Source organism: Giraffa tippelskirchi, chromosome 3 (assembly GCF_054371585.1).
Source record: "Giraffa tippelskirchi isolate mGirTip1 chromosome 3, T2T-mGirTip1v1.2.pri, whole genome shotgun sequence".
NCBI classification, from domain to species: domain Eukaryota; kingdom Metazoa; phylum Chordata; class Mammalia; order Artiodactyla; family Giraffidae; genus Giraffa; species Giraffa tippelskirchi.
The window spans coordinates 190,677,091-190,705,062 of NC_137277.1; the positions used below are offsets into that span (position 1 = coordinate 190,677,091).

General features: G+C 54.0%; 1 protein-coding gene across 1 annotated transcript in view; it reads right to left on the bottom strand.

The window, feature by feature from the left end:
- The window catches only part of IGSF21 (immunoglobin superfamily member 21), a 271,583-nt gene that overhangs the window by 85,382 nt on the left and 158,229 nt on the right, over positions 1-27,972 (bottom strand). Inside the window, exon 3 of the mRNA XM_081576094.1 lies at positions 388-509. Within this exon, the coding sequence (XP_081432220.1) occupies positions 388-509 (122 nt within the window). The remainder of the gene's footprint in view (positions 1-387; positions 510-27,972) is intronic.

Genomic DNA, 27,972 nt, shown 5'->3' on the forward strand with positions numbered 1-27,972 from the left:
TGTGTTCCACGGGCTTCTGAACCCGGTGGAGCTGGTTCACGTCCCGTCTCTGGCATTCCTGGCTGTGTGGCCTTTGGTTATTCACTCACCCTCTCTGGACCTCAGTGTCCTCACCTGGAAAGAGGGTTTGGAAAAGCCACCTTGCGGGACTGTTGGAGGAGCGCCTGGGGAGGCCAGCATGAAGGGTCCACTCCCTGCGGCAGAGCAGCCTCCTGACCCCTGCCCTTCACTCTCCTCTAGAGGATGACACCCCCAGGAGGGAGCCCCCCTGTGCAGCGGAGCCCCAGCCCTGCCTGCCTTCCGAGCCCATGGAGGGTGATCCCGAGCCACAGGCACTGCGGGTGGGCGTGCAAAGGCTGGAGAGGCGTCCCGGCCCACGGCCCTCACCTCACGGTGGACTGGTACACCAGGTCCTCTCGCTTGCGGTAGTTCTCCATGTGGGAGGAGTTGGTGGAGAACATGGCGTCAAAGGTGAAGATCTTCTGCTTGATCGTGCCGCCGTCCGTCACCTGCAACGGAGCACAGAGGAGCCGGGGTGAGCGCTCAGCCAGCCCTGCCTTCCCTCCGGGCGGAGGGTGGGCTCCTGAGATGCTGCGGGGAGGCAGGCAGCCCCAGGAGGACTCTCTGGGGGAGATGTCGTGAGCATCGCTGTTACCTCCCAGCCGTCCGACCCGCTTGACGGTGCGCAGGCTGAGCCTCTGCAGCCAAGTCCCTCCCTGAGGCCCTACAGCCAAGCAGGGGCTGCACGCGGTGAGGCCACTTCCGTGATCCCACTGGTCGGCCTTGCCCAGTCAATGGCCGAAGCTTGGGCAGAGACCATGAATGTGTTTGGCCCAAGGCCATCCTTGCCCAAGGAGAGAGGAAATGGGCGAGCAGGCTAAACAGGAAGAGAGGAGAACTGGGATCGGGGAGCAGTCCCCTGGGCCAAGATCTCATATGAATTCAAAACTCTAAACGGCAATAATTTCTGATAAATTCTACAAGGGAGAGGGCCAGAATAGCAAGGGAGCCCAGAGGTGCCCATCCGGGAGATAGAGTAATCCCAGAGGGCTTCCTGAAGGAAGCAATGTCTAAGTTGTCTTCCGAAGCAAGAGTAGGAGTCAGCCAGGTACCTGGAGAGAGTGCTCTCTAGGCAGAAGGGGCAGCAGGAGCAAAGGCCCTGGGGTGGGAAAGAACTACGGAGATCAGTGAAAGGAGAGTATTCGGAGTACCTGGGGCAGCGAGGAAGTGTAGTCAGGAGACTCCAGTAAAGTGAGAGCTTCATTAGGGAGGGCCTAGTGGGCAAAGGAACTCAGCTCTCCCAAGGGCCAAGGAGGCACAGGGTTTCAGATTCTGTGTTCAAGCTCCTTCTGACTGAAGGCACTTGTCTGGAAACCGAGGCACCCGGGGGAGCCTGGGAAGAACCCAGTCGACTGACACGGGGGTGGACACGGTGGGGGGCTCGCCTGCCTCCGGCCGCCCTCAGCACAGGCGAGGAGGCCACGTGCAAGGTCCCCATTTCACACAGGAACACGGGGGCCGCACAAGGCAGGGGATCCCGGGAGGAGGCAATAAAGCCCCCGCTGGAAGACAGAGGCTGCTCGGGTGCCCAGCTGCTCACAGCTGATTAAAAGCCAGACCCCAGTGTGCCCTGATCCCGCCGGCTGCCTGCCCGCACCCCCACCCCCAGCGCTGCGCTGCTCCCCGCTAATGAAAGTGTTACTCCACAAAGCAGCAAGGTATGTGTTGTCACTGTTTCAATTATTTATCTGTTTACCCGGCTGCAGTTTTCGGCTTGTCTCAGCAACTCTATTATAGACCGGGAGCTTGCAGCCTCTCGCCGCTCGGCTGGGCTCCGCGCTAACAGCCTGCAGCGGGGAGGCCTCATGCCTGGTCCTGGAGAAGTGGAATTAACTCCCTGTGGCTCCATGTGCTGGAGGCGGGAGAGGGGGCTGGGAGGGCGGCGGCCAGGGGTAGGGTTTCTCCAAGGGGTTTCAGGGATGCGGGAGATGCTGAAAGCTGCTTGTCCAGCCTCGCCAAGGCAGCACTGGATCCGCCGCCTCCCTGGGAGGACTGGCCTCAGCGCAGTTGGGCTCCTCTGGGCACATCTGGATCCCAGCTGACTTGGACCACACCTGTCTGGCCAAGGTGGTTTTGCTGCTGGTTTTGGGGCTTCCCTGGTGGCTCAGACAGTAAAGAATCCACCTGCAATGCAGGAGACCTGGTTCGATCCCTGGTCTGGGAAGATCCCCTGGAGAAGGGCATGGCAACCTACTCCAGTATTCTTGCCTGGAGAATCCCCATGGACAGAGGGAGGGGCCTGGTGGGCTACAGCCCGTGGGGTCACAAAGAATCGGACATGACTGAGCAACTAACACTTTACAGAACACAGACTCAGTTCAATCCAGCCAGCATTTATTGAGGGCCAGCTGTGTGCCAGCCACAAGCAATACCAGTGTGGATCACCCTCCCCAAACCCCAAACTGCAAGTTCGTAAGAGTAGGCATCCTCTATCAGTACCGGGGTCTCCAGGGAGCCCTGGCCGGGGAGGCTTGGAGTGACGGTAACACATTCACAAGCTCCGGGACCCTGAGAGGGATCAGCAGTGAGACTGGCCACTACAAGCTTTCTCCTCGCTGAGCTCACAACTCTGTGTCTCCTGCAGGCTCATCCACAGCTCGTACATTTCACTTGCTTCCTCTCTGGGGGCTTCACGCTTTTTTGACCACGCTTTCAGTGCAGGGCTTTCCAGGTGGCGCTAGTGGTAAAGAACCTGCCTGCCAATGCAGGAGACATAGAGAGCAGGTTCGATCCCTGGGTGTGGAAGATCCTCTGGAGGAGGAAATGGCACCCCACTCCAGTATTCTTGCTTGGAGAATCCCATGGACAGAGGAGCCTGGCGGGCTACAGTGCCTGGGGTCCCAAAGAGTCAGACACGATTGAAGCGATTTAGCACGCATGCATGCAGTACGGTCAGAAGGCAGGCTGTCACATCCTCTGGTCTCTCCCCTTGTCTCTCACCAGCTTCCCAAATGGGGAATCATGACGGTGGAGGAAGAGGAGCAAAGTGCCTTTAAACCAGAGCCCTGAACTGGGAAACGGTTTTACTGCCTCCTCGCGGGGACATCTGGCGATGTCAGGAGCCAGGTTTGGTTGTCACAACTCAGGGGCAGGGAAGCTGAAACCCTCCTACGAGGCACAGGACAATCCCCCACCCCACCAAAGAATTATCTGGTCCAAGGTTGGGAAATCTGCTTGAGGTCGTCACTTTGTGTATAGCAGAATAGACAATAACCTCCCCATCTTGCAGATGAGGAAACTGAGGCTTGGAGAGGCAAGGTAATGCAGCTGATGTCCCATACTGAGCTCTTGGCAGAGTTCTGGCTCCCAGATCAGGGTTCACATCCCACCCCCTAGGCTGACAAGGGCTGTGAATGAACTAAACACCTCCCTGCTCTTCTCTTTACCCTCAGAGGCTGCCTGGTTAGGAGGGAAAATGCCAGAAGCCATTGGAGGTGTGAGGAATTTTCTCCTAAAGTCGTGAAAGTGGAAGGCATCCTGCCCATTTGACTTGCAGCCTCACCTCCCTTCAGGTACTGCTTTTTTATCTCCTCCTAAAATGCGGCAGCCCTTATCATCCCAATCTCAAATTTCACTCCATTTTTTTTTTATTATACAAAGGAGGGGAAAAAAAATCTGTCAGTAAAACTGTCTCCTCAAATTTATTCTCCGGGACTGAGGTTTTTATTGCTGGGAAAATACACCCACACCCCACATACACTCACAGGTACCCACACACCCCAGATAAAACACCAAAGAATTATCTGAGTCATAAATCGCTGCTTCAGGCCGAGGGACAGGGGAGTTTCAAGGACGCACCTGGTTTTCTTTTCATTTTATTTACATCTTTTTCTCTGGGGCTGTCTGGCTGCTGTGGTTAAGCTGGCTGGGGGCAGCCTAAGACAAGCACTCGCTCTTTCCACCCAAGGCTCCGCTGTCCCAGCTCCCTGCCGCTGACTGCTCAGTCTCCCTCAGCCTCAGGGAGGGTAAAGGGAAGTAATGGACTGGAAATTCACTCTCAGACTCTGTGTATCATGGGAGATAACGCAGCCCACGACCAAGTGAGAGGCCAGAGCCAAGGAGACCGTGGCTGTAGCAACAAGCATTTGACAAGTGTCATCTGAGGCCCACGGAGCAGCCAAGGCTTCCTTTGGAAAGAAGGGGTAATCACAGGAGTCTTCCTGGAAGAGGTGGGCCCTCTTCTGGGAGCAGCTAGTTCCGGGCTGCTTCTCCGTGTCTATGGAAGACTTGAGCAAGAAGCTAGACTGATTTCCTCCACACCAGTCGAATCCTTGATTTTTGGTTATTCCTTTGTCCTTTTGATCAAGCTATTGCACCTAAGTCTCACTTTCCTCATCTGTAAAATGGGGATAACCTGACTTATCTTCTTGGAAAGATTAAACGAGACAAGGTTTGGACAGATCACCTGGTGTGTGGTCAGAGCTCGGTGGAGATACCTATTTTTATGAATACTAACAATTTTCTGAGTCACTGCTTTTTTTTGTATCCCTTCTCGCTCTTTAGGGCTAAAGAGCAGAATATCACTTGCTGAAAAGCCAGAGGATGCAGAAAATCAGTAAATGAAAGAAAGGAGGGGGGGAGGGGGACAGGTGGAAGGAGCCAGAAGCCAATGTGGGCCACCAAGGACTGGAAGGCGGGGGTTTACATTTGCAGGGAGAGAGAACAGAGGCCCAGGAACTTGCTGACCTGTTGTATTATTGCATCAGCCCAGAGAGAGAGCTTGAGGAGGCTCAGAGCAAGGACCGGGGTGGCAGGCTAGTCTCAGAGACTCAAAGACAGTCTCGCAGAGCCCAGAGCAGTTGGGACCAGAAAGTGAGGACAGACAGAGGATGGCAAAGCTGGTGCGGGCAGATAAGGTGCTATTGGAGAGTCAAAGATGTGTGGGGTTTCCTTCCTCCAGAGGGAGACAGGCTTGTGTGTTCATGCATTCATTCAACAGATTTTTATTGAATCAATAAACAGGCCTTGAATGTGAGCTACTTCTAGAACATACGCTCTGTGAGGGCAGGGTCTTTATCTACCCTGTTCATGCTCTGCCCCCAGAGCTGGGCACATGGTACTTACTCAGTAAATATTTGTTACATGAATGAGCTGATGCTGCGAAAGATTGAAGGCGGGAGGAGAAGGGGACGACAGAGGATGAGATGGTTGGATGGCATCACCGACTCAATGGACATGAGTTTGAGCAAGCTCTGGGAGTTGGTGATGGACAGGGAGGCCTGGTGTGCTGCAGTCCACGGGGTCGCAGAGTCAGACACGACTGAGCGAGAGACCTGAGTTGAATCTGTACCACGTGCCAGGCACCGGGGTCACCGCGAGGAATGAAGAAGCCATTCCTGCTGCAACACAGACTTGCCCCAGGACGGCCTGCTGCGGCCACGCCTGGATCAGATGGGGCTTCCTGGTAGGACCAGGCTCCGTGGGGAAGGTGGCGGGACCATCCACGTGCTGATCTCCAGAGAGAACCGGCGCGCACCTGAGGCGCTCTCTCTCGGGGGTCATTCTGAGACAGGCGGGGACCCGGTACCCTTTGCTTCAGTGCTTCCACCTGGACAAACTCCTCAAAAATACAAAGAAACCATGTGGGACTAAATATAACTGCATGCGTGCTGCAGTTGGAACAAATTCTGGACCAAATGATACAAAAAGACCAAAAAAAAAGTCCCCAAAACCCAACTGCCACTTCTAAAGAACTGGGAGCAAAAATCAGGAGCCAGGAGCAAAAGCAGGGAACTCCACATGCCCCCTTGCACTCACCACCACAAGGGCGGCACCCAAGCAGCCCCCTGGACACAGCCCTGCCCTCACCCCACGTGAGGAATCAGCTCTCGCCACCAGCCCCCGGGCCCTGCTTCTTGTTCTCACTCACTCCTGATGCAGCAGGGCCCGGGGAAGCTTGCCTGAGTTTCTCATCTGTCCTGTAGTCAATTTCTACTGATGGGGGAAGACCAAGAACCCCGGCTGGTATTGGTTCCCTGAATGATCAGCTACACCGGACGGAGACCTGGGTTCTAAATCGCTCTGCCCCTCTCCTCTCTCCAGGCCTCAGTTTCCCGAAATGCTCAGTGAAGAGTCGTGGGGCAGGGCGAGCTCTGAGGGCCGTTTCTACTCTGAATGCCCAGATGCTCTGACTCTGGAACAGCTGGCCCTGGAGGCCGCACCTCCACTTGCCAGCCCGCTCAGCCGAGGCTCCGCAGCTGCCCCCAGGCCCCAAGGCTGCCTGACCCCGTCCTGGGGCCCCTACTGCCCCTGACCAGCACATCTGGCTTCAGCTGGGCTGGGGTGATTTTACAAGCGCAGCCACCAAAGGATGGCAAACGGACTGAATCCAGCTGCGGGGCTGACGGGGGTTTTCCTTTGAAAAACAAGTAAGTCTCCAACTCTAGCCTCCTCCGGATGTCCCCGGGGGCCATCATCCAGAAAAGAAAAAGACAAAAAGGAGTGGGGGGAAGTCAGCTCCCCCTACCCCAAACCTCCTCCTCTTGGTGTTCCACAAAACCAATTACAGGTTGGAAATAGCTGTAATAAACTTGATATCCCACTTATGGGCCAATCCCGCCGCGGCTGGAAAGTATAATAGTGGCGGAGAGTGAAAACCGCTGGTGTATTTTGCCGGAGCTGTTTAAATTGCCTGCCTACATTATCCCAACTCCTCTCCGCCGGGAAGGAATTTGCTCTCTTGGAAATGGTGCAGCTGAGGTCTCTGTGGCTGGGCAACGAGAGGGAGCGTTCTCAAGGAGGGTTTGAATGAACTGATTAGACATGGAAGAGCGATGGCGCCTGGGCTCAGGAGTCAGGCCAGCTCAGGTTCAAGTCCCAGCACCAGCAGGTTCCAGGCGGCTCCCAGGCTATTAGAATGGCCAGGAGCCACAGCTGCCCTGGAGGGTTGTCGTGGGGAAAGGGACACGGAAAGTGATGAAAGTGGCCAGAAGTCTGGGCCAAGCATGAGGAGGCTTGGCTCGTCCGTGGGGGCCGTCACATGCTGGCTCTCAAGCAAGTCACCAATAGTCTTGGAGCCTCAATTTCCTTACCTGTAAAAAGTGCATCAGACCCAGGCTTCCCTGGTGGCTCAGACGGTAAAGTATCTGCCTGTGATGCAGGAGACCTGGGTTTGATCCCTGGGTCGGGAAGATCCCCTGAGAAGGGAATGGCTCCCCACTCCAGTATTCTTGCCTGGATAGTTGTATGCACAGAGGAGCCTGGCAGGCTACAGTCCATGGGTTCACAAAGAGTTGGACATGACTGAACGACCAACACTGAGCTGTTAAAAATGCCTTAAAGAGAACCTGTGAAATGCCTATATGTGAAAGCATCTTGTAAAATGTGGAGAGCACATCTAGAAACTTCTGCCATGCAATTGACACCTGGAAGTCTCTTCTCCACCCCACACAACCCCGAGTGCCTAGCATGGGTTTTGGCACATGGTCTGCCCTTAATGTGCATTTGTGGAGTGAATCAATGAGTCAGCAAAGGAGTGTTCTAAAGTCTACTTAGACATGTCTCCATCCAACCACTCAGAAATCATGCGGAGAAAGTTCCCTCCGAGGACCGGTGCAAAGGTGACTCCAGATCAACCAGTGTTGGAGAAGGGTTTAGATCAAGTCAGCCTCAGCACTGGGGTCAAGCCATCTGTGCATTCGAGTATTCGCTTATGGACTGAGTTCCTTTCGGGAGCTGTGCTTGATTCTGGGACAGCTGCCGCTGATGCAGCTATGAGCCAGTGAAGAGGCGTGGGCGTCTCAGTTAACTGTCTGCCCTGGGTGTCTTCCAGCTCCTCCAGCAAAACCGGACGCCCAGGAGGGCTGAGACTTCATTCCGTTCCGTGTGGCATCTCCCCTCCCAGAGCGCGGTCAGTGGCAGAGGGGGCTCTCGGGCAATGCTTCTACAGAAGCGAAATCTGCTCAGAGGCAGACACTAGAGCCAGGGAAGCGCTGCTCGTCCAGGTTGCCCAGGCCGCAGTGGAGGAGTGAAGACTCGAACCCGGGTCTGGTTCTGAGGTCCAGACAGGAAGCGGCCCAGGTAGTGGCAGAGTTGGGTGAAGGGTTGGGGATTAGGCAGAGGGAAACGTGGGCCGGGCGCGGGCACCCGCCCAGAGAGGAGCAGGGAGACCAAAAGTGGAGAGCAAGAGGGGACGACGATGCGGCCGCCCTGCGGCTCCTGTGTAGCGGTGGGGGGGGGGTCGCAGGGTTCCTGCCTTCCCTGTTGCCATGGTGACCCTGGACCACACTTCCTCTAGACTCCCTGCCCGCCTGCTCTCCGCCCTGAGTCTGCTCTGGCATTGCCCTGGGAGCAGGGGCAGGGGCAGCCACAGAGAGGAGAGGACAGGTTCCCCCGGGGCCTGGGGGAGGAGGATGCCACATTCCCAGGGAAAGCAGGTGCCGCTCCCATGGCCCTCTGGGGGGCTGGGTCCCACCCCCACTCTGTCTCCCTGCGAGCCCCGGCTTCTGGCAGGGCTCGGCTCGGGGTAATTGGCTTCCCCTCTTGTGTGTGGAAGATCCGGTTTTGACAGAGACAGCTGGTGTCATAAATTGCCTTGTCTCATCTGGTTACTGTGCAAAGGCAGACAGCAGCTCAGGGATGACGTGTAGGGCGGGCCTAGGCTGGAGGCTGCTGCGAACGGCAGGCAGGGGGGCGGCGGCTTGCTCTGTGGGCCTCACACACGGACAGGAGCCTAGGCAAGTGGGAGGAGGTGTGTGTGCAACGGGTGTGCGTGCAAGGGGGTGCCCAGGGCCGCTGGAGGCAGCTCCTGTGAGTGAGCACGAATGCAGGTGAGAAAGCCCGGATCCGGGGGGAGTGGGGACGGACACGTGTCAGCAAGGGCGAGAGGATGGACCTACACGCTTCGGGTTGCGTGGAAGGATGCACACGTGTGTGTGTAAAGCAAGGCGATGGTGAGAATGTCTCATGTAGTTCTAGATGCTTGGGGAAGAGCATGAGGGCTTGTGGGTGTGTCAGAAAGAGTGTGTGTGTGCACGTTCGGGATTGTGTGTCAGGTTGTGGATTCACAGTGTGTGCGTGCACCTCTGTGCGTATGAATGACATCTTACCCAAGATGGAAGCCCAGTTTACACCCCCTGCTCCCTGCTCTGGGCTGGGGATAGGGGATGTAAGCTGGGGTGGGTGTGAGGAGAGCATGTGTCTGAGAAATGCCAGGCTAGGAGACACCATCACGCCAACGCTGTCTCTTTGCCATCACCCACTCCTGGCTCAACTAGTCAAATGCAAAAACCACAGTCAGGACCCAAGCACCAAAGCCCCCAAACTCCACCAGACACAGGACGCTGAGAGCTCCCTTGCCATCTCCTCTGTCACCCTAAAAACCGCTCGCTGCGGGGCCGGCAGGCAAACAGCAGTGGGGACAGGAAGGGTCTGGATAGATGCTAGAGACTCACATATCTGTGCAGAGCGGCATCCCCTGGGCAGCTGGGAGCAAGGTTTGAAAACGTCCGTTTTCCTGAAAGCCCATCCCAGGGTCCTTCACTGTCTCCCGGAGTTTGCTCTAACTCATGTCCATTGAGTCAGTGATACGATCTAACCATCTCATCCTCTGCTGCCCCCTTCTCCTTTTGCCTTTGTTGTAAAATGCTTAGCATGGTAAATATTATATAGTAGATATTATTATGGCTATAATTTTGTTGCAGGAAGGTGGAGAGCCCCTGAGACTTCAAGCAGGGGAGTGATAGCTCCACCAGGACCAGAACAGTCCCCCTGACTGCAGTGTGGACAACACAGCTGGGCCAGGTGGGTCTGGACCAGGGAAGAGGCCTCTGGAACAGAGAAGAGATCATTTTTCCAGCCCCGCCTTTTCAGGGCTGTGGCTGACTTTAGGATCCCACGAGCTGCTTGGGGAGCGGGGTCGGGGGGCAGGCACAGCCGCACCGCGTTTGACCCCGGGATCCGTGTATCTGGGTGTAATCCCCTCCGGGTGACACCCTGCCAGTGCCCCTCAGCGCCCGCTCAGCACCCGGCCCCTAACCGCCCCCATGCTGCCGGCCAGCGAGCACACCTGTGCGGACAGGGCGCGTCCAGCGAGGGTCATCGTGGGGACAGGTGTTTCGCCAGTCTGGCTGACCGGTACCGCCCTGTGCCAGGCTGCTGGCCATCCACACCCAGCAGGCGCTGCGGGTGATCAGCCTGTGTTGGCATGGCTGGGCCCTGGCAGACCGGCGGACATGACCCATCAGCCGCCTGTGCCAGCCTGCCCACCTGCTACCAGCACACACATCACATCCTGCCCACTGTGATTAGCACACGGCATGGCCGGCAGCCCGGCTCAGTGGAGCCTGTCTGTCGGTCTGCCTGTCTGCCTGTCTGCAGCTGCCCCGGTCAGCCCCAGAAGCCTGCTGGAGAGAAACAGCAAGAGTGAGAGCCCCTTCTGCTCAGCCAGTAAGTGGCAGTGGAGGCTGGGAAGTTTGCCTTCTCTCTCTGAACCTCAGTTTCCTCACCTGTTAAATCGGGGCAGAGATGGCCGTCTCTAAACTCACTTCCTGCCATTTCATGGGGGTGGTATTAGCAACGAGCAAACTCTGGGTGGCATAATTCTGCGATCTGAGGGGTGACGCTAAAGCCTGTCCAACCCTGCTCATTTATTCCTTACTTCAACAAAGAACCACTGTGTCCCTACTGTGCGCCAGAGCGTTTAAGGTGAAGCCATGAACAAGCATAAGTCCCTCTTCTCCTGGAGACCTGATTCTAGTGTGAGGAGACAGATAACAAATCAAAGTAAGGAAGATGGAAAAAACGCATCAGACTGGGGCAAGTGTCCTGCAGACAAGGAAAACTGCTGGGTAGAGGAGGTGGTTGCTGCTATCTGTGCCCAGGCGTGTCCGACTCTGTGCAACCCCACGGGCTGTACCCCATCAGACTCCTCTGTCCATGGGATTTTCCAGGCAAGGACACTGGAGTGGGTTGCCATTTCCTCCTCCAGGAGAAGGTGGAGGCCACAGCAAATTAGGCAGCCAGAGGAAACCTGTTTTTGGAGCTTAAATTCATATTTAGGCTGAAATCCCAATGAGGAGGTGGGGTCAGGCTTGCCTGGAAAGAATCAAGTTGCTTTCTGCCAGCTCCTTGCGAAGTCCTGTTTGTTCACTGCTTCTGGCTTCTCCTTTAAACCCGGAAACACCCCTGTGGGCAGAGATGTCTGCATTTTGCGGCTGGGGAACGGAGTCAAGGAGAGGTCATCGGGTTTGCCCACGTGCCCACCGTCCAGACTCAGCTCGGGGAATTCACTCCTTTTTCTACTGTGTCTTCACAGCCGACTTCCACGTTCCTGAACTCCAGTCTTAATGTTTGTCAGGACTGTGTGACCTTGCCCTTGTCACCCCGCCCCCCACTGCCCTGGCTTGGTCCTACAGCATCATATTTTATTCCCCTATCATTTGACTGTGAACATTTTCAAACATACAGAAAAGCGCAAATAATTTTAAAGCAAACATCGGTATTCCTACTACCCAACATCTACAGTGAACTTAACCAAGTCTGCTTTATCGTGTATTTCTCTCCCTTTACCCATCCATCCATCCATCTGGGTTTTACCTGATGCTTTGCGAAGTAAGTTGCAGATACCTACACATTTTACTTTTTCAGCCTGCATATCATTAGAGTTACACTCATTCCCAATTCTCTTTTGGTAAAGTTTACATACAATGAAATGCACAAACCAAGAGCTCTACTCACTGAGTTTTGGCTAATGCACCCACCTGCGTAACCCAAACCTCTCTCGTGATGTAGGGCACCATCATCACTCCAGACAATTTCTCTGCCCCCGCTCAGTCAATCTTTGCCCCCAAAGGTAACAATTATTTTGATTTTTCTCACATCATTTTTTTGACTGTTCTAGAATGTCATATAGGGCTTCCCTTGGTGGTTCAGATGGTAAAGAATCTGTCTGCAATGCAGGAGACCCAGCTTTGATTCCTGGGTTAGGAAGATCCCTTGGAAAGGGAATGGCAACCCATTCCAGTGTTCTTGCCTGGAGAATCCCATGGGCTGAGGAGCCTGGCGGGCTACAGTCCATGGCGTCACAAAGAGTCGGACCAGACTGAGTGACTAACACTTTACTAAACTGTCATATAAGTGGAATCATACAGTAGGTAGTTTTCAGGGAAGACTTTTTTCTCCCAGCATCATATTTTTGGGATCCACCCATGTTAATTGGGTGTGCCTACAGCCAATCCCTTTTTATCACTGACTAGTATTTCATCAGAAGATGAGACTGGTTTGTTCAATTGTTCTTTTGTTAATAGACACTTGGGTAATTTCTGGTTGGGTTCTACTATGCATACGGCTGCCAAGAATACACTGATACCTGTTTTTTTTAACGGGTGAGTGTTTTTATTTCTCTTGCTGCTGCTTCATTTGCCAAAGAGTCATTTCATATCAACAAGTGCTTTCTGAGTGCCTACTACATGTCAGACGTGGCGCTAGACACGGAGGTGCATGATCCCGGCTCAGACCTTGGGCTCTGAAGGCTCCAGGCAGGCAAGAACGTCAGGAGTGCCTGCTAGGAGACAAGCGCCGTGCAGGTCATCTTGTTTTATCCTCACAACAGCTCGGTGGGATGCTCTTTGTGACCCCAGCTTTCAGAGGAGGCAACTGAGGCCAGAGTGATGGAGTGACCTGTCCACAACAAGCGGCAGAGCTGGGCTGCAAACTCGGGGTGACTCCAAGCATGCGCTTTCCTTTGTCCTGCAAGATGCTGAGGCAGCAACCTGGTGGGCTGGGTGACCTCCTCAAGGTCACACCGGCGGCGCAGAGACAGGAACACAGGCTCCTGCTCCCCCAGGGCAGCGCTCTTCCCAACACCACGCTGCCTTCATCTGGGGAGTCTTAACAGATAAGGTCTCAGTGTCTGTTGAACCAGCATTCCCTCCTAGAAATAAGGCTGGGAGAGCTGAGTTATAGAGGAACCCGGCCTATCTGGGTGTATGTGTGTCCCAGGGCATGAACCCATCAGACTAAACTTGTCCCTTGAACCTGCTAATCTAGGACCACAGAGTTATAGGCCCCAGGAATCAGGTGGAAGCCTGAGTTTGAGCCTGTGGCAGACAGGGAAAAGTGGTGGGCCTCGTGATGAGATGGGGAGGCTATAGAGGTCCGAAGTCATTTAATTAAAAAGCAACACCCCCAGTGTGTATCAAGATAGAACAATCCTCAGGGTGAATTTGGCCCCGGACAATGGTTTTGTGAGGCCAGCATTAAGCAGAGAAGGTGATACCAGTTGTTGGAAAGATGACTGTTAGATGGGGCCACAATCTTTGACATTCCCTCATTGAGAGACGGGGGATCTGTGCTCTCTCCCTCTGAACAGGGCACATGCTGTGACTGCTTTGATCAGTGGGATGTCTGAAAGTGCCAAAGTGTACCAGTTTCCATGCCCAAGCCTTAGCAGGCTGGAGGCACCCGCTTCCTGTCTTTGCCCATGGTGATAGACCCCATCGGGGGGAGAGGGACCTACAAGCCCAGCCCTGCCTACACAAGAGTAAGGCTGCCTTGACCCCTGCAGACTAGACCAACCGCCAAACCAGACGTGACCCAGTAACCCCTGCTGATGCCATTCAAAGCACTGGAATTACCCAGCCAAGCCATGCTTGAATTCTAGACCCACACAGCTGTGTACTACAATGAAATAGCCATTGCTCTAAGATGCCGCGTTTTGGTGGGATCTGTACGCAGCAATAACCACGGCTGCTCCTCCTGTTGTCAAGGAGGACGCCGTGCCAGCCTCCACCCACCAGGGCCACCTCCATCGCGCTGTGAGAGCGTCAGGTTGGAGTCACATTTGAGTGTGCAGGGCAAGAGGCTGTATCAGGCGAGGTCTGGCAGGAAACAGGCAAAGACCGTAAATGAGGAAGCTTCAGGGTTATTTACTAAGTTAGGAGCAGAGCAGAGGGATCCCAGTGAGGCATGCCTGGCACCTGGGTCAGGGGCCAGTGAGAGCTGCTGGTTTTTTAACAGCATAGGGAAAGGGGCAAAGGAGTAGGGGTTTTACTTGCTCCTAAGAGAGTGGTAGATGGGGGGAAAGGCTACCCGACAAGAGTTTAGGTAGAGGGACCCGGGGATGCAGGAGGGGAGAGCTGGGGGTGAAGCTGCCAGCCCTCCGCCTTCTCCTGCAGGTGCCGCCTGCAGTGGGCAAGAGAACCCGTCGGGGCTGGCGGTACGGGTTAGCCTCCAGGCACAACGGATGGAGAGGCTGAGAGCGGGTCTGGGGGGGTGGGATAAGATGTCCCGTGGACCCAGACTGCAGGCAGCTGAACTTGAGCGGCCATGCAGCTTGGCGAGTTTCCATTAGATCCTGTTCTTTGTCTGGCTGTCCCATAGCTGCGTAAAGCGAGGTCCCATCCCCCACCCCCACTGCTACCCCCTCAGACAGCTCAGCTGCGTGTGTGGGAACCAGCGTCAGAGGGGCTCCCATTAAACCGTTATGTTTCTTCCCACCGCTGCTTCATGTCTGATCACCAGGAAGCACCTGGCAAGGGAGAGCGAGCCGAACCCATCTCTGCTTCCTCATCTCCGCCAGGCTCCATGGAACAGGGTGCAGAGGAGCGGAGAGAGGAAGCCAGTCCTTCACCCTCATGCCCTGCGGAACAGGTGCTCCTGGGAAACTTGGGACTTGGAGACCCTGAGCCCCAGCATGGAGCCCTGGGCCACGATTTCTCCCCATAACTCTGCCCCCAGGACGGTCCTCCAAGAAAGAGCAGGAGAGAGGCGTCCGTGGTCTGCCGTCCTCGCCGTGGCACGGAGCTCTATTCTGAGACGATCTCACCCTTGATTTAGTTGCCATCTTGGAATTTGTCATCATTTGCAAAGGAAGGAGCCCATATTTTCACTTTGCACTGGGCCAAACAAATTAGGTAGCCGATCCTCTTTCCAAGCAAGCAAGAGTTCTCTGGGTCTGATTCCTTTGTGCTCTTTGACATTTTGCAAAACTTATTTATCTATTTTTGGTTGTGTTGGGTCTTCACTGCTGTGCGGGCTTTACTCGAGTTGCACCAAGCGGGGCCTTGTCTCTAGGTGTGTGGGCTTCTCGTGGTAGTCGCTTCTCTTGTTGCGGAGCACAGGCTCCAGGGTGTGGGCTCCGTCGTTGTGGCCCTCGGGCTTAGGTGCCCCGCAGCACATGGGATCCTCCCTGACCAGGGATCGAACCTGTGTCTCCTGCATTGGCAGGCAGATTCTTTGCCACCCAGACACCAGGGAAGCCCTAATTCGTGCATCTTGATCAAGACTCAGCAAACTTTCCCTGGTAGGAAATATTTTAGAGTCTGCAGGCTATACAGCCTCTGCTGTTATAGTGGAGCCCTGCTGTTAGACTGTAAAAGCGGTCAGAGATAATTTGTAAACAAGTTAATGGACATGGCCGTGTTCCAATAAAACTTTATTTGTAAAAACAAGATAGTGGGCTAGATATGGCCTTTGGACAGTAAGTAACCAACCGCTGGTCTGGAATATAAGCCCCTGCTATCCTTGTCTGCCTCTCTGATTCTGGCTCATTCTATCTTTGGCAGCACTGCGTGGCACGCAGACTCTTGGTTCCCTAATCAAACCAGCACCTGCTGCAATAGAATCATGGAGTCTTAGCCACTGGACTGCCAGGGAAGTCTCTCTGGCTTATTCTTGATGAGTCGGCTCAAAAGTTTTTCCTAGCTTCTCTTTTGCCCTCCTCCACAGCACATCTGTCCATGTTTATTTATGGAGCCTGAGCTAAAAGGCAAGGTTTGCCCTGGGCTTTGGGGCTACAGTGTGAGCAAGATGGCATGATTACAGCCTTCACGGAGCTTCGTGGTACGTACCCAGGTGGGAGTCCCAGGTTACAGCCTACAGAAGCGCAGGGCTGGGACCATTTTGTTCAACACTGTATATCCCCAAAGCAGTGACAAAATACACAGATGCAAGTGAACAATACACAAACGCAAGGCCTTATGCTGACAATTCTTTTTATTTTTTTTTCCACTTGAGCCCCTCCATCATCTTTGAAATGGACCTGGTAGGTGTTTTTAACAGAGAGGTTGGGCAACTTGCCCCACAGCAGCAGACTAATGAGAGAACCATATTCAAACTCCCAGGCCAGGCCCATTTCAACCCCGCCCCAGAGTGAGAACTCAGCCCTGGCGTCCTAACAGAGCCAGGAAGGGTGCCGTGGGCAGCTGGAGCCGTGAGTCCAAATGCGGGGTGTGTGCACGTTCTCACTCTACGCTGGGTCAGCGGGGGAGGAGTGGCTGGCTTATTTCCTCTGAGGGAGGCAAAATGGAAGAGTTTGGTGTTGGTTCCTATTACAAGGAAACTGTTCAATAAAAATCACCCAGTATATTAAAAAAAAATCTTTATCTGGCTTTGAATGAACGTTTGGTGTTATTACAACAGGAAAAAAAAATCCCACTTGCTTTTCATTATAAATCTGGTTATGTTTTGTTTTTTTTGTCCCCAGAGAGCAAGGATTTCACTGGAAGGGTGATTACAAGAAGAAAAAAAGAGAACAGTGGGCTTTGGAGTCAGACAGTCTTGGGTCCAATCTCGCTGGAGCACTGACTGCCTGAGAGACGGAGGCCCTTCATTAGCTCCGTGAGCCCCAGTCCTCTCATTTACAAAGCGAAGTTGCCGCCGCCGCCTTCCCAGGGTTGCGGCGAAGCCGAAACGATGATGCTGCCAACAGTTACTACTCCGCGCCACTCACCTTTACGACAGACGTGGCCCCTGCTCTCAGGGAGCGTGCGCTGTACTAAGAGTGGTTACAAACAAACAGAAAGTCAAGAGAGAGACGGTGTCAAGTGATCATCGCTCTGAAGCAAACAAACCAGAGCGTGAGTGGCTGGAGGGTGATCTGGGGCCTCGATGAAAGGCCAGAGGAGCCTTCTCGGACACTCAGATGAAGACGGGCCCAGAGACTTTCATAGAGAGCGAAGTAAGTCAGAGAAAGCCAAACGTCGACGTCATATGGTATGTTGATGTCATATGATATCGATTATGTGTGGAATCTAAAAATATGATACAAATGAACTTATTTGCAAAACAGAAATAGAGTCACAGATGTAGGAAAGAAGTTCATGGTTACCAGGGGATAAGGGGCGGGGAGGGAGAAATTGAAAGGTTGGGATCGATGTATACGTACTGCTCTATATAAAATAGATAACTAATAAGCTTCTACTGCATAGCATGGGGCTTCCCTGGTGACTCAGATGGTAAAGAATCTGCCTGCCAATGCAGGAGATGTGAGTTTAATCTCTGGGTGGGGAAGATCCCCTGGAGAAGGGAATGGCAACTCACTCCAGTATTCTTGCCTGGGAAATCCCATGGACGGAGGAGCCTGGGGGGCTGCAGTCCCTGGGGTCACAAAGAGTCGGACACAAAACTGAGAGACTAAACAGCAACCAGTGCAGAGCACGGGGACCCTACGCGACCCTCTGTGACGGCCGACTGGGAACAGACTCTAAAGGGTAGAAAGTGACGGCACCCAGTCGTGTCCAACTCTCTGCGAACCCATGGCCCACCAGGATCCTCCATCCGTGGAATTTTCCAGGCAAGAGTACTGGAGTGGGTTGCCATTTCCTTCTCCAGGGGATCTACCCGACCCAGGGATCAAACCGGGGTCTCCCACACTGCAGGCAGATGCTTTACTGTCTGAGCCACCAGGGAAGCTAAAAAGGGTGGATATATGCATAAGTGATTCACTTTGCTATACACCTGATACTAACACAGCATTGCAAATCAACTATACACCAATAACAATGAACAAAACAAAACACACACACACAAAAGCCCCAAATGGTGAAGCACCAGCTTGGAAAGGCGTTTTCCAGGAGGAAGACGTCAGAGCCACTGAGGAGGCCCTGAGATGGGATGAGCTCATGCTGTGAGAGGAGAGGAACAGGGCGGCTGCCGAGGAGGTAGCACGGCAGAGAGCTGTGGGCTCAGCCGAGAGAGCCGCCTGCAGCCAGACCACACCAGGGCTGAAAGGCCGTTTGGTGCAAGGAGGCTGAATTGTATTCTGGCTGCAAAGGGAAGACGTTGCAGGGTCTTAATCAGGGGAATTCTCTGACTTGATTGGCCTGTTTTAAAGATCCCTATGGCTGCTGATGGAGAAGGGATTTCAGGACCCACGGGGGCAGGACAACCTGGCCGGAGGCTCCCTATGCTTGGGGAGAAGACAGCGGTTCCCATCAGGACGTGAGGTAGACAGACGCTAGGCCCCCAATCCATTTCTTTTCACATATCCCTGCCATCAGAGGAGTTTTAATGCACGTCTAAAGGCCAGATGAAGAAAATTCTAAAGGATTTTCAGACCTTGGGCAGCTCTGAATTAAAATGCCTCTTTTGTTCAGTGGGCAAGGCTGTGAAAGGCTTGGGAAGTCCCCTCTCCCCGACCACTTCTGGGAAGCCCGGCAAGAAACTAGGGGACGTGCTTAATCCGCCAGAGATCCAATCCCTCCAAATCACTCATTTCAAAGCCAGAAAATGCAAGAAAGGACTGCCATGGTCATATAGGCAGCGGGTGAACAGCGTCAATGCAGCAATGACATGACAGCTGTGATGACCGCAGCGAGGATAAGAATGTGCCTGAGAGCTTCCCAGGCATTGTGCTAAGTGCCTTACAGGTGTTTTCACCCCAAATCCTCCCAACTACCTTGTGAAGCTGGGCTCTTACTATTCCTACCTGACAGATGAAGACACCAAGGCCATGAGAGGTAAATCGACTGGCCCAAGGTCACATGGTCGGGGAGCGGCCGAGCCAGGCCTGGAAGCCGGTTGCAACCCCAGCCACTTCTCACTGGGGGCGTTTTAGTGCATCCGCCAGCCTTAACCCTCCAGCTTCTCAAGAAGCCCTCCTCCCCTTCAGCGACCCACCGAGTAAGGGCTGGCCAGGGGCGAAGTGGTCTTGGAGTTTCCCAGACCTGATCTCCTTGAAACCTCCCCACATCCGTGAGCCGTGAGACGACAATCTTCGTGTAACCCAGAGAGGCCGCGGCCACCCAGCTGAGAAGCAGTACAGGTGGGTCTGAGCCAAGGACTGAGCCCGGTCCTTCCACCATCCTGCTCCTGCTAGAGGTGGGACCAGCCACTGTCATCCCTGGCTGGTCATCCCCCATCTCCCATCGTGCCTGGGGGCACCATGACTGCCTTTGAGCCTCCAGAAGGTGATCCGGTGGAGGAGGAAAGTGGACAGAGGCTTTTTCTATGTAAGGTGGCCAACTGTCCAGATTTGCTTGGGATGGAGAGGCTCATCAGGATGTAGAATCTTTGGTTTTTGCATCTCTAGAGTGGCAAGCAAACTACAAGCTGGTCTTCCTTGGTGGAGACCTTGGATGTGGGACTTACACAGCTAAAACTAGGAAAGTCCTGGGTAAATGGGGATGAGCTGGTCACCCTGTCTGTCAGCCATGGATCAGATTGAGGTTATAGGGTGACAGGTCCCATCTGCGTCACATTAGCACTTTACACTATCAGAGAAACTCAGAGATGAAATGCTGTGCCTCCAGTGAGTGGTGAGCTCCCTGTCATGAGAAGCACGCAAGCAACTGTTAGACGATGCTTGGGGAAGAGTCCCTGAAAGCCCACCCTCTGTCCCTTACTCTGAGGTGCGGCAGAGGAGCCGTCTCTCCAAGCTCAGCTGGGCTGTTAAGATTTCTCCTCACCACATTTTATCTCCTCTCGGGCCTGCTCTCCTCCACAGCTCACTGGCCCGCTAAGTGAGGCCTGAAAATTACCTGTATGGCCAGGTGAATATGACAGCGGTCAAAGGTGCAACTTGATAGGGAGAGTGATGTGTAATTTGCAGAAATGCTACCAGCGCAGCAAATAACACATGTGGCCCACGAGTGAGCACAGACTGGCAGCTTCAATGGCACCGCTTCGAGTTGCTTTTTTTCCTGTTGAAATCTCTGATAGACTCTGATATGAAGGAGCCTGCGACCCCTCCTCTCCTGGTGGGGACCGCCTGGAGGGAGGGAAGCCCGATGTCAGTGAGCCTGGTCTGTTTCTAGGGTGGCTGACGCTGTCATCTCCATGGTTATGGTCAGAAACCTGGCCTCTAGTCAGTGGTGGGCAGTGAGCAGCCTCAGGCGGGGGGTGGGGCTGGTTCGAGCTCTTTCCATGGGAAAGAGGGGCTGCGCCTGTGGACCACGTACCTACAGCCAGCTGTGCGCTCATGCCTCTTGATCTGAGTTATGGTCCAAAAGGCACCCTCTTGCACCCAGCTGCGCCAGAGAGAGGTGAAGGAGATGCCAAGTGTTGGCAGAACCCTGGGGGATGTGAGTCATCCATTCTTCCTAGAATACTTGGGGATGGAGAAGAAATAATTGTGAGAGACCAAGCCAGCAGGACAGATACCTCCTAATCATCTCTCTTGTTTGAACCGAGGTCTTCAAAGAGCCACTTCCCTGGGAATCAGGAGTGAGGGGACAGAGAGGGTGCAGAATCTCTAAATTTTGCTTCCCTGTGGGGCTGGTAATTCAGCCACCAGGAATGCTCCAGGCCAAAGAGGTGGGAGATGAAGCTGCCAGCAGGCAGCCCCAGTGCAAAGACACCAGCTTAGGAGTGGAGTCCTTGAGGAGGAGATGCTCAAGGGAGGGGTTTCCCTCTGGAAGGAGCGTGGGGGGAGTTCAGAGAGCCAGAAGCATGTTTCTGAAGGGCTGGACAGCCTCTTGGTGTATGTTGAGGGAAACTGAGCCCCAGAGAGGGGAGAGGACTTGCCAGAGGTCACTCGCAGATGAGTCGCTAAGTCCATGGCTGTCTTTGCCTTCTTGGAAGCCTCTGTTCTTCCTCAAAGCTGCCCTGCAGGGCGGTGAAGGCCTGGGGCCATTGGTGGAGAGCAAGGAAGGCCCCTCCTCGATGCTAGGGTGGGAGACGGGCATGTCCTCCGAAGGGGGGTGTTTCAGCATCTGCCTTCCTGGAGCTGCTGGTCTGATGGCAGCCAAGTACTACCCGAGTGCGTGCTAAGTTGCTCAGTCATGTCCGACTCTTTGCGACCCACACACTGTAGCACGCCAGCCTCCTCTGTCCATGGGATTCTCCAGGCAAGAATACTGGAGTAGGTTGCCATGCCCTCCTCCAGGGGATCTTCCCCACCCAGGGATCGAACCTGAGTCTCCTGTGGCTCCTGCATTGCAGGCGGATTCTTTACTGCTCAGCCAATGGGCAAGTCCAGGGACTCTCTAGTCTTGGGGAACTGGCAGTCTGATGGTGGAAGCATCCGTTGGATGGTGGAAATCCAACCCTAACGGAGCTCCCGGTCTGAAAGGGGAAACAGCTCCGCATGGAGAGGGGCAGCCTCTGGACTCGGGGAAGCTTCTAGGCTGAGACGGGACCTTCTGCTCAGACCACTCCTTGGCTGAGATGACCTGTAATCAACTCTCCCCGTGAACTTGCTGACATTCCTCTTCCTCCTTCAGGAAGTCCTCCCCAAGCATCCCACCCCATGACACAGGATCATAGCCATGTGGATCCTCCTTCAGCTACTAGGGAGGGACTGACAGTTGCCCCAAAGCCTCAGGTAGATGCTCAAGTGATCCCACAGGGCATCCCACCTACCCCAGGCCTGCCGCCCCATTAGCTCCATACAGTCTCTCTCACCCCCAAATGACATCAGAGCCCCTCAGAGGATGAAGACCCCCCAATTCCATCAGACCCTCCCTTCACAGCATTGCTCTGGCCTCCCTTGCACCTTAAATAGCTGCACCTTTCACATCCTGCCATGTTTGTTTACAGCTCACTTGCTCTTAGACGAAGAGGCTGGGTGGAGGAGCCGGAGACATCAGGAACAATTGATCCGCTCCGGAAAAAAGATCGCCCTGAACTGACAGTGGCGGAGGGTTTTCTGTACAGAAGGCCCCGGAGCTACTGCAGAGGAAGGCGCGCTCCTGCGTGTTTCAACCTATGGAATCTGCCACCAGCAGGGCCGAGGGGCACTCCCGCCGTGGGTGGCACGTGGGCGACAAACGACCATCTTCCACCCAGAGAAGCCTGAGGCACAGTTGTCCGGCTGCTTGCCTTGACCCTGCCCTGGAGCCCCCAGAATGGAGGTCAGCTGTAGGTCTGCGGCTCCTGACCTTCCCCCTGCTTCCAGCCCTGGGAAGAGCTGACTGGCTTTGGTTTCACAAGCTGGCGATGAGGAATTTCCTCCGCTCCAAGTCGTGTGGGAGCGTGACCACCCTGAGCCGGGCTGGTGCAGAGACAGGCCAGCCACCGCCGCAGCCTCGGGCCGCCCACCTGAGTGCAGATGTTCTTCAGGATGGGCCGCAGGTGAGCCCCGCCTTCAGGCCCATCTCTGCCTCAGCTTCCTTCCCTGGGAACCCAGGAGTGCCTGGTACCCCATCCACAGCTCCACAGGACTTACGCCACCTGGGAGCCTCCTACGCAACACCAGCAAAGGAAACCTCGATGCTGACGGCTCAGGGAACCCGCAGGGAGAGAAGCTTTGGGGTGTATTTTAGCATTTTAGGAAGAAATCTGCCCTGCAGGTCAGGAGACCTGGGTCTCAGAGCCGGCTCTGCTACTAACAGGCTGGAAGACTCAGGCGTTCACTTTGACCTCTTCCAGTTCTGTTCTCTCAACTGGAAAATGACCAGACGAGGCAGAGTGAACAGAAGGGCAGAATGATGGTGGGCAAGGGACCCTTCCTCCACCCCGGGCCGGACACGTTTGGACTCATCAGCTGGAATCCCCTCCTCCTTTCTTCACGTTTTACAAGGGGTGCAGGCCTCCTTCTCCAACGCCCCCTGCACTTGCCCTTTGAGCCCGGGCTGTCTGTCCCCACAGGGACTGCTGCGCAGAGTGGAAAGCAGAGGGAATCCAGAAGACCCTCAGAGAGTGGGTTCTGAGCAGGAGGCCAGGACAGGGTAGGCAGGAAACTCACAAAAGGCCAAGGAGCTGGAAAATCAGCTGCCCACCTCCTCTTTCCGTGAGCTTCCGGACTCCAGCCTCTAATCCCGGTCCAGCTGAGAGCTCCCTCTGCCTTCCTGACCACAGCCAAGCCTCACCTCCTCCAGAACGCCCACTCAGGGTGACGCTCTTGGCTCAGGTCTCTCCTGTGTCTCTCCAAATCTGCTGGCCCTCAGTGTTCAGGGGCATTTGCTTTCCGATTACATGGGCATCCCACCTGACCCATTAAATGACTCATTCCCATTAGGGTGAGAACAGTGTCTGGGGCGACCAGTCATCAGCCACCCCCCAGACACATACGTGACATGAACACGGCCAAGAAAACAGAGTGTCTAGTCCATCACTCACAGATAATGGGAGCCAAAGAGTGATGGTGGTGACCTCTGCGGTCAGTCTGTGCTCCTCAGTCACACGGAATCACCACGGCCATAGGCACCTGACACATGCATGGCGAAGAAGTTGGGCTCCAATTGCCTGGGATCAGTTCCTGGCTCCACCACACACGGACTGTGCGATCTGGAGCAAGTAGCCTGGTCTCTCTGACCCTCCATCTCTTCATCTATAAAGTAAGGGTAGTAACAGAATTCGCCTCGTAGGGAGCTGTGAGGATTCAATGAGATGCTTCGTGTAAAGCGCGCTTGGAAGAGAGCTGGGCACGTTGCGTGCGGTCGATAAACATTAACTCGATACTGTGTTCCAGGGCTAGCAGGGCCTGCAAGGGTCCTCTCTGGGTCATTCTCACCTGCTCACAGGCTGGTAAGAAGAAGCCCCCACGCCGAGTCACTTCTGGCTTCACCATGGTTACACTAAGCTACTGAAAACCCTTTCTTCAGCGGTCTCTTCCAAGCTCTTAATCTCTGAGGTCAGAAGAAAAACCTATTGAAGAAAATGCCCGCGGAAGATGCAGGACCTTGGAAAGAGGCGACTGGCTGGGCCTCTGCCTGCTCTTCTGCCCGGGAGCTCTAGGAAGGAGTAGACTAGATTGGGAAATGCATGCTTGTGTTTTGAGATCCCTGGCTGTGTGAACCTGGTGTCAAAAATTGGCGTGAAGAGCAGAGACTTCAGGCGGTAGCGCAGCGTGGGGGCAGGCGAACACCAGGCAGGTGGACACCAGGCGGGAGGAGGCTTTCCCTTCCAGCTGCCTGGGGGGCACAGACACCGGCCTGGAAACGAAGACTCAGCACCCCAAAGGAGGGGCGGACAGGCAAAGGGATGCTGAGAGAAAGCGTGCGTGGGAGGGTGGGGACAGAGCATGGCAAAAAGTGTGCCCGAGTGAACGGGCTTGAACTGGGTCTGTGTGTCCAGTAAAGGGACAGCCTATAAACCATGACTTCCCAGGAGTGGAAGCTGGCAGGAGGCGCCCAGAGGACACACGGGGGTGAGAGTCTGTGCCTGCCGGTGACGCTGGTCCAACAGCCCACGTCCGGGACCCCGAAGCCAGATGAGTTCCGAAGCTCAGGCCTCATCCTCCTCCTGAAAAGGTGATGTGCTGCTTGCTCAGTATATAACATAACCCGCCCAGGAGGCCAAGGAATCACTCCATAATCACCCACATCGATATTCCTGCAGTGAAACGTCTGGATGGCACCATTAATGAGATAAGTAGAGACCGTAATCGGCTCCCCCGGCTCAGGCTGGGTTTTGCCACCAAGTCAGTTCAGGTCAGTCCAGTTTGGCCACAACTGGCTCACCGAAACAGCCTTTCAATTTTCCAATCTTTTTGGATTGCTGGGTTGCAGCTAAAGCGTTGTACGCTTGTGTAAAAATAGAGTAAGAATTGTAACACTGCGCTCAATGACCGCTACAACAGCTTCTATGTGTGGGGTGCCCACCATGCGGTAGGTCAGCTGGGTAATTCACCACGGCCCTTAAAAGTGGGCATGGCCCTTTCTATTTGGAAGTGAAGGGAAAGGTAGGTTAAGGGGGTATCTAAGTCAACACAATTGGTAAGAGGAAACAGGAGCATAGAAGAGGCAAATTGCACTCAGAGAAACATCTGAAAAAAAATGCCTAGGAATGGAGAGGTTTAATTTAAATCAAATGGTCCATCAGATGAATTTGTCCCCACCCATCTGTATGTTTCTGTTCGTAGATATCGTGAGGGCGTGATGGAGCCTTAAAGGCCTCTGACTCTTTGCTCAGGGTCTGTCATGGTGTCCTCCTGCAAAGGGATGCCAGCCTCCTGATCCCTGCTCTGGGTTCCCTCTGTCCACACACTCTCTCCCCATTTCACAGCTGGAGAAACTGAGGCTCAGTGCCCAGTGATGTGCCTGAGGGCACCGATTCCCATTCGCATTTGTAGTGTGACAAGAATCATGGGGTGATTCTGAGAGTTCCCTAGTGGCCTAGTGGTCAGAAATCTGGGCTTCCGCTGCTGGGGCCCGGGTTCAATCCCGGCCCGTGGAACTGAGATCTAGCAAGCCATGTGGCGAGGCCAAAATTAAAAACAAATCTTGGGATTCAAGTTCACCCTATTCAATATTATTATTAGTGGCACTAAACATTAGTTGAGCACTTGCTATATGCCAGGCCTTGTTCTGTATGGCTTGTGTGTATTATCTCATTTAATTTAAGTGGTGGGGGCTTGGGCTGGAGGCAAGCTTGCAAAAGGTGGTTCATAAATGCTGGGCTTCTTGCTGGTGGATTTCAACAGGAAGCTTGTAAAGTGGAAGAGGCATCGAAAATTCCAGACCCACTGGGAGACAACAGGAGATAAGACAGAAGGGACAATCCCCTTATTCAGAGGGAGGGAGGGGAATGCAGGTTGCTGGGAATTTAAGATAATGAGCAAGGAAAACAATTACTTTATTTAAATGAATTGAAAAATATCTGGCTTCACTCTGTTAGAGGAGGCAGTTAAGGGTTTTATTTTATTTCGGCCCTGATGAGATTACAGTCTCCAGGCTGGATAGTATCTGTCACTTCCCAGGGAAGATGGAAAAGAAAATAGTTTTATTCCAGGCAATTGTAAACCGTTCCATTTGATGAGTTGTTGTTCCCACTTAGAAATTACAGGCACCAGTATCAGGTGACCTCACTCGGCTGGGTGGCTTTGTTTAACTGGTTCTAGAAAAGAGGGAAGAAGAGAAAATTCTCCAGTCTTTTCACCTGGACTTCTCAAAATGCAGTTTATGTGAGTCCTAGGGGGACGGGCAGGCAGAGAAAGACACAGATTCCCAGGCTGCTTGGGGCCCTTGGTGGGCTTGGGATCTGCATTTTTTGCAAACTCCCTGGGGTTTTCTGGCTGCCTCTTTTGAGAAGTCTGCTCTACATTCTACCTAAGCCCGCTGGGCTGGGGACGTGTATGGTTCTGAGATGAAAGTGCTCTGAAAGTGTTAGTTGCTCAGTCGGGTCCGACTCTTTGGGACTGTAGCCTGCCAGGCTCCTTTGTCCATGGAATTCTCCAGGCAAGAATACTGGAGTGGGTAACCATTCCCTTCTCCAGGGAATCTTCCTGACCCAGGGATCAAACCTGGGTCTCCCGCACTGCAGGCAGATTCTTTACCGCCTGAGTCACCAGGGGTTCTGATATACTCCTACAAAATAAAGACTGGGCAGGAAAGGATCTCAGAAATAAACTGATAAACTCACATCACGGTAAAAACCAGACCTCCTACAGCTACTAAGAGGCAGAGGTGGGCCCAGAACCTAGGTGCTCAGTCCAAAACTGGTTCCCTTATACCACGATGCCAAGTAGAGACGTCAGGGGGAGTGGAAAACCCCCATCTCTTCCTTCTCACCTCACTCGTATTCACGAGTGAGGATAGAAGAAAGCAGAGATAGCACAAGCTCTCCTGGGCATTAAAGGTCACCCCCAAGGTTGGCTGTGAGCCCTAGCATACGGAGGATGTCAGAACCCCAGCCTCACCATCAACTAGAGAAGCTTCAGTGTGATACAGCTGCCCCATCCTATCTGCCCCTCTTACTCCCTCCAGGGGCCCCCCACTCCTGATCATCAGTCTCTACCAGATCCTTCACTCTGCACTGCCTTCCCCCACCCCCAATTCAAAGGTCTGGAGTCCATGCTAGAGCCGACAAGAGCACCATTATTAGAGCTTTCTCATAAATCTACCCTCCCCAGAATGATGGTTGGATGGCATCACTGACTCAATGGACATGAGTCTGAGCAAGCTCTGGGGGTTGGTGATGGACAGGGAAGCCTGGCGTGCTGCAGACCTTGGGGTCACAAAGAGTCGGACACGACTGAGCAACTGAACTGAACTGAGATGCCATGAACTTTACCAGACAATTTCTCCCTAATCCTGACTATTAGGAGGTGGGTGCAGATCTTCGCATTTCACAGATGAAGAAACTGAGGCTCCGAGTGGTCCCATGGAGAATCACAGAGATGCCCAAAAGGACAATCAAGATGCAAACTCGGAGTTGGCTTGGCCCCAAAGTACCTGGTCTTTGTAGTAAACCAAGCTTTCCTTCATAAACCAGCCTTAGTGATATGTCCCAGCCTCAGGGGATCTGGCAGACACCCAATCCGAGGTCAAGCTTTTCCCTTTTGCTGTTTTATTTACACATCCAAAGGCTCAGCTGCAAGGCTTGTTTCCTTTCTTTCAATATTTACTAGCGTTTTCCCGGGTTTCAGAAGGGCCCCGTCAAAGACAAAGGGAAAAGGGAGGGAGGAAGCAGCTGGGCCTGGCTCCTCCGACCATAGAGCTCAGAGGAGCACCCAGGCCTGGGCACATCTTGGGATTCAGCTGCAGAAAGCTGCTCAGCTGCTCGGGAGCCCAGATTCACGGGAAGGGAGAGTGAGACCTGCGGAGCCAAGTGTGGTAGCAGGAACCTGATGGTCTCGCAAAGTCACACGGTTGGAAGTCTCTTCCCATCTTACAGATGGGAAATCGAATCTCAATGGGGTGAAACAAACTTCTGAGGTCACCCAGCTGGCAGGTGCGAAGGCTAGGGCTCTAGTGCAGGTCTGAGGTCCTCCCGGTGTAACTCCTCCACCTTCAGGAAGGGTCCTCTCCTTACACACTTTCACACTGGGGTCTTCATTTTACACGTGGGGAAACTGAGATTCAAATGAGCTCA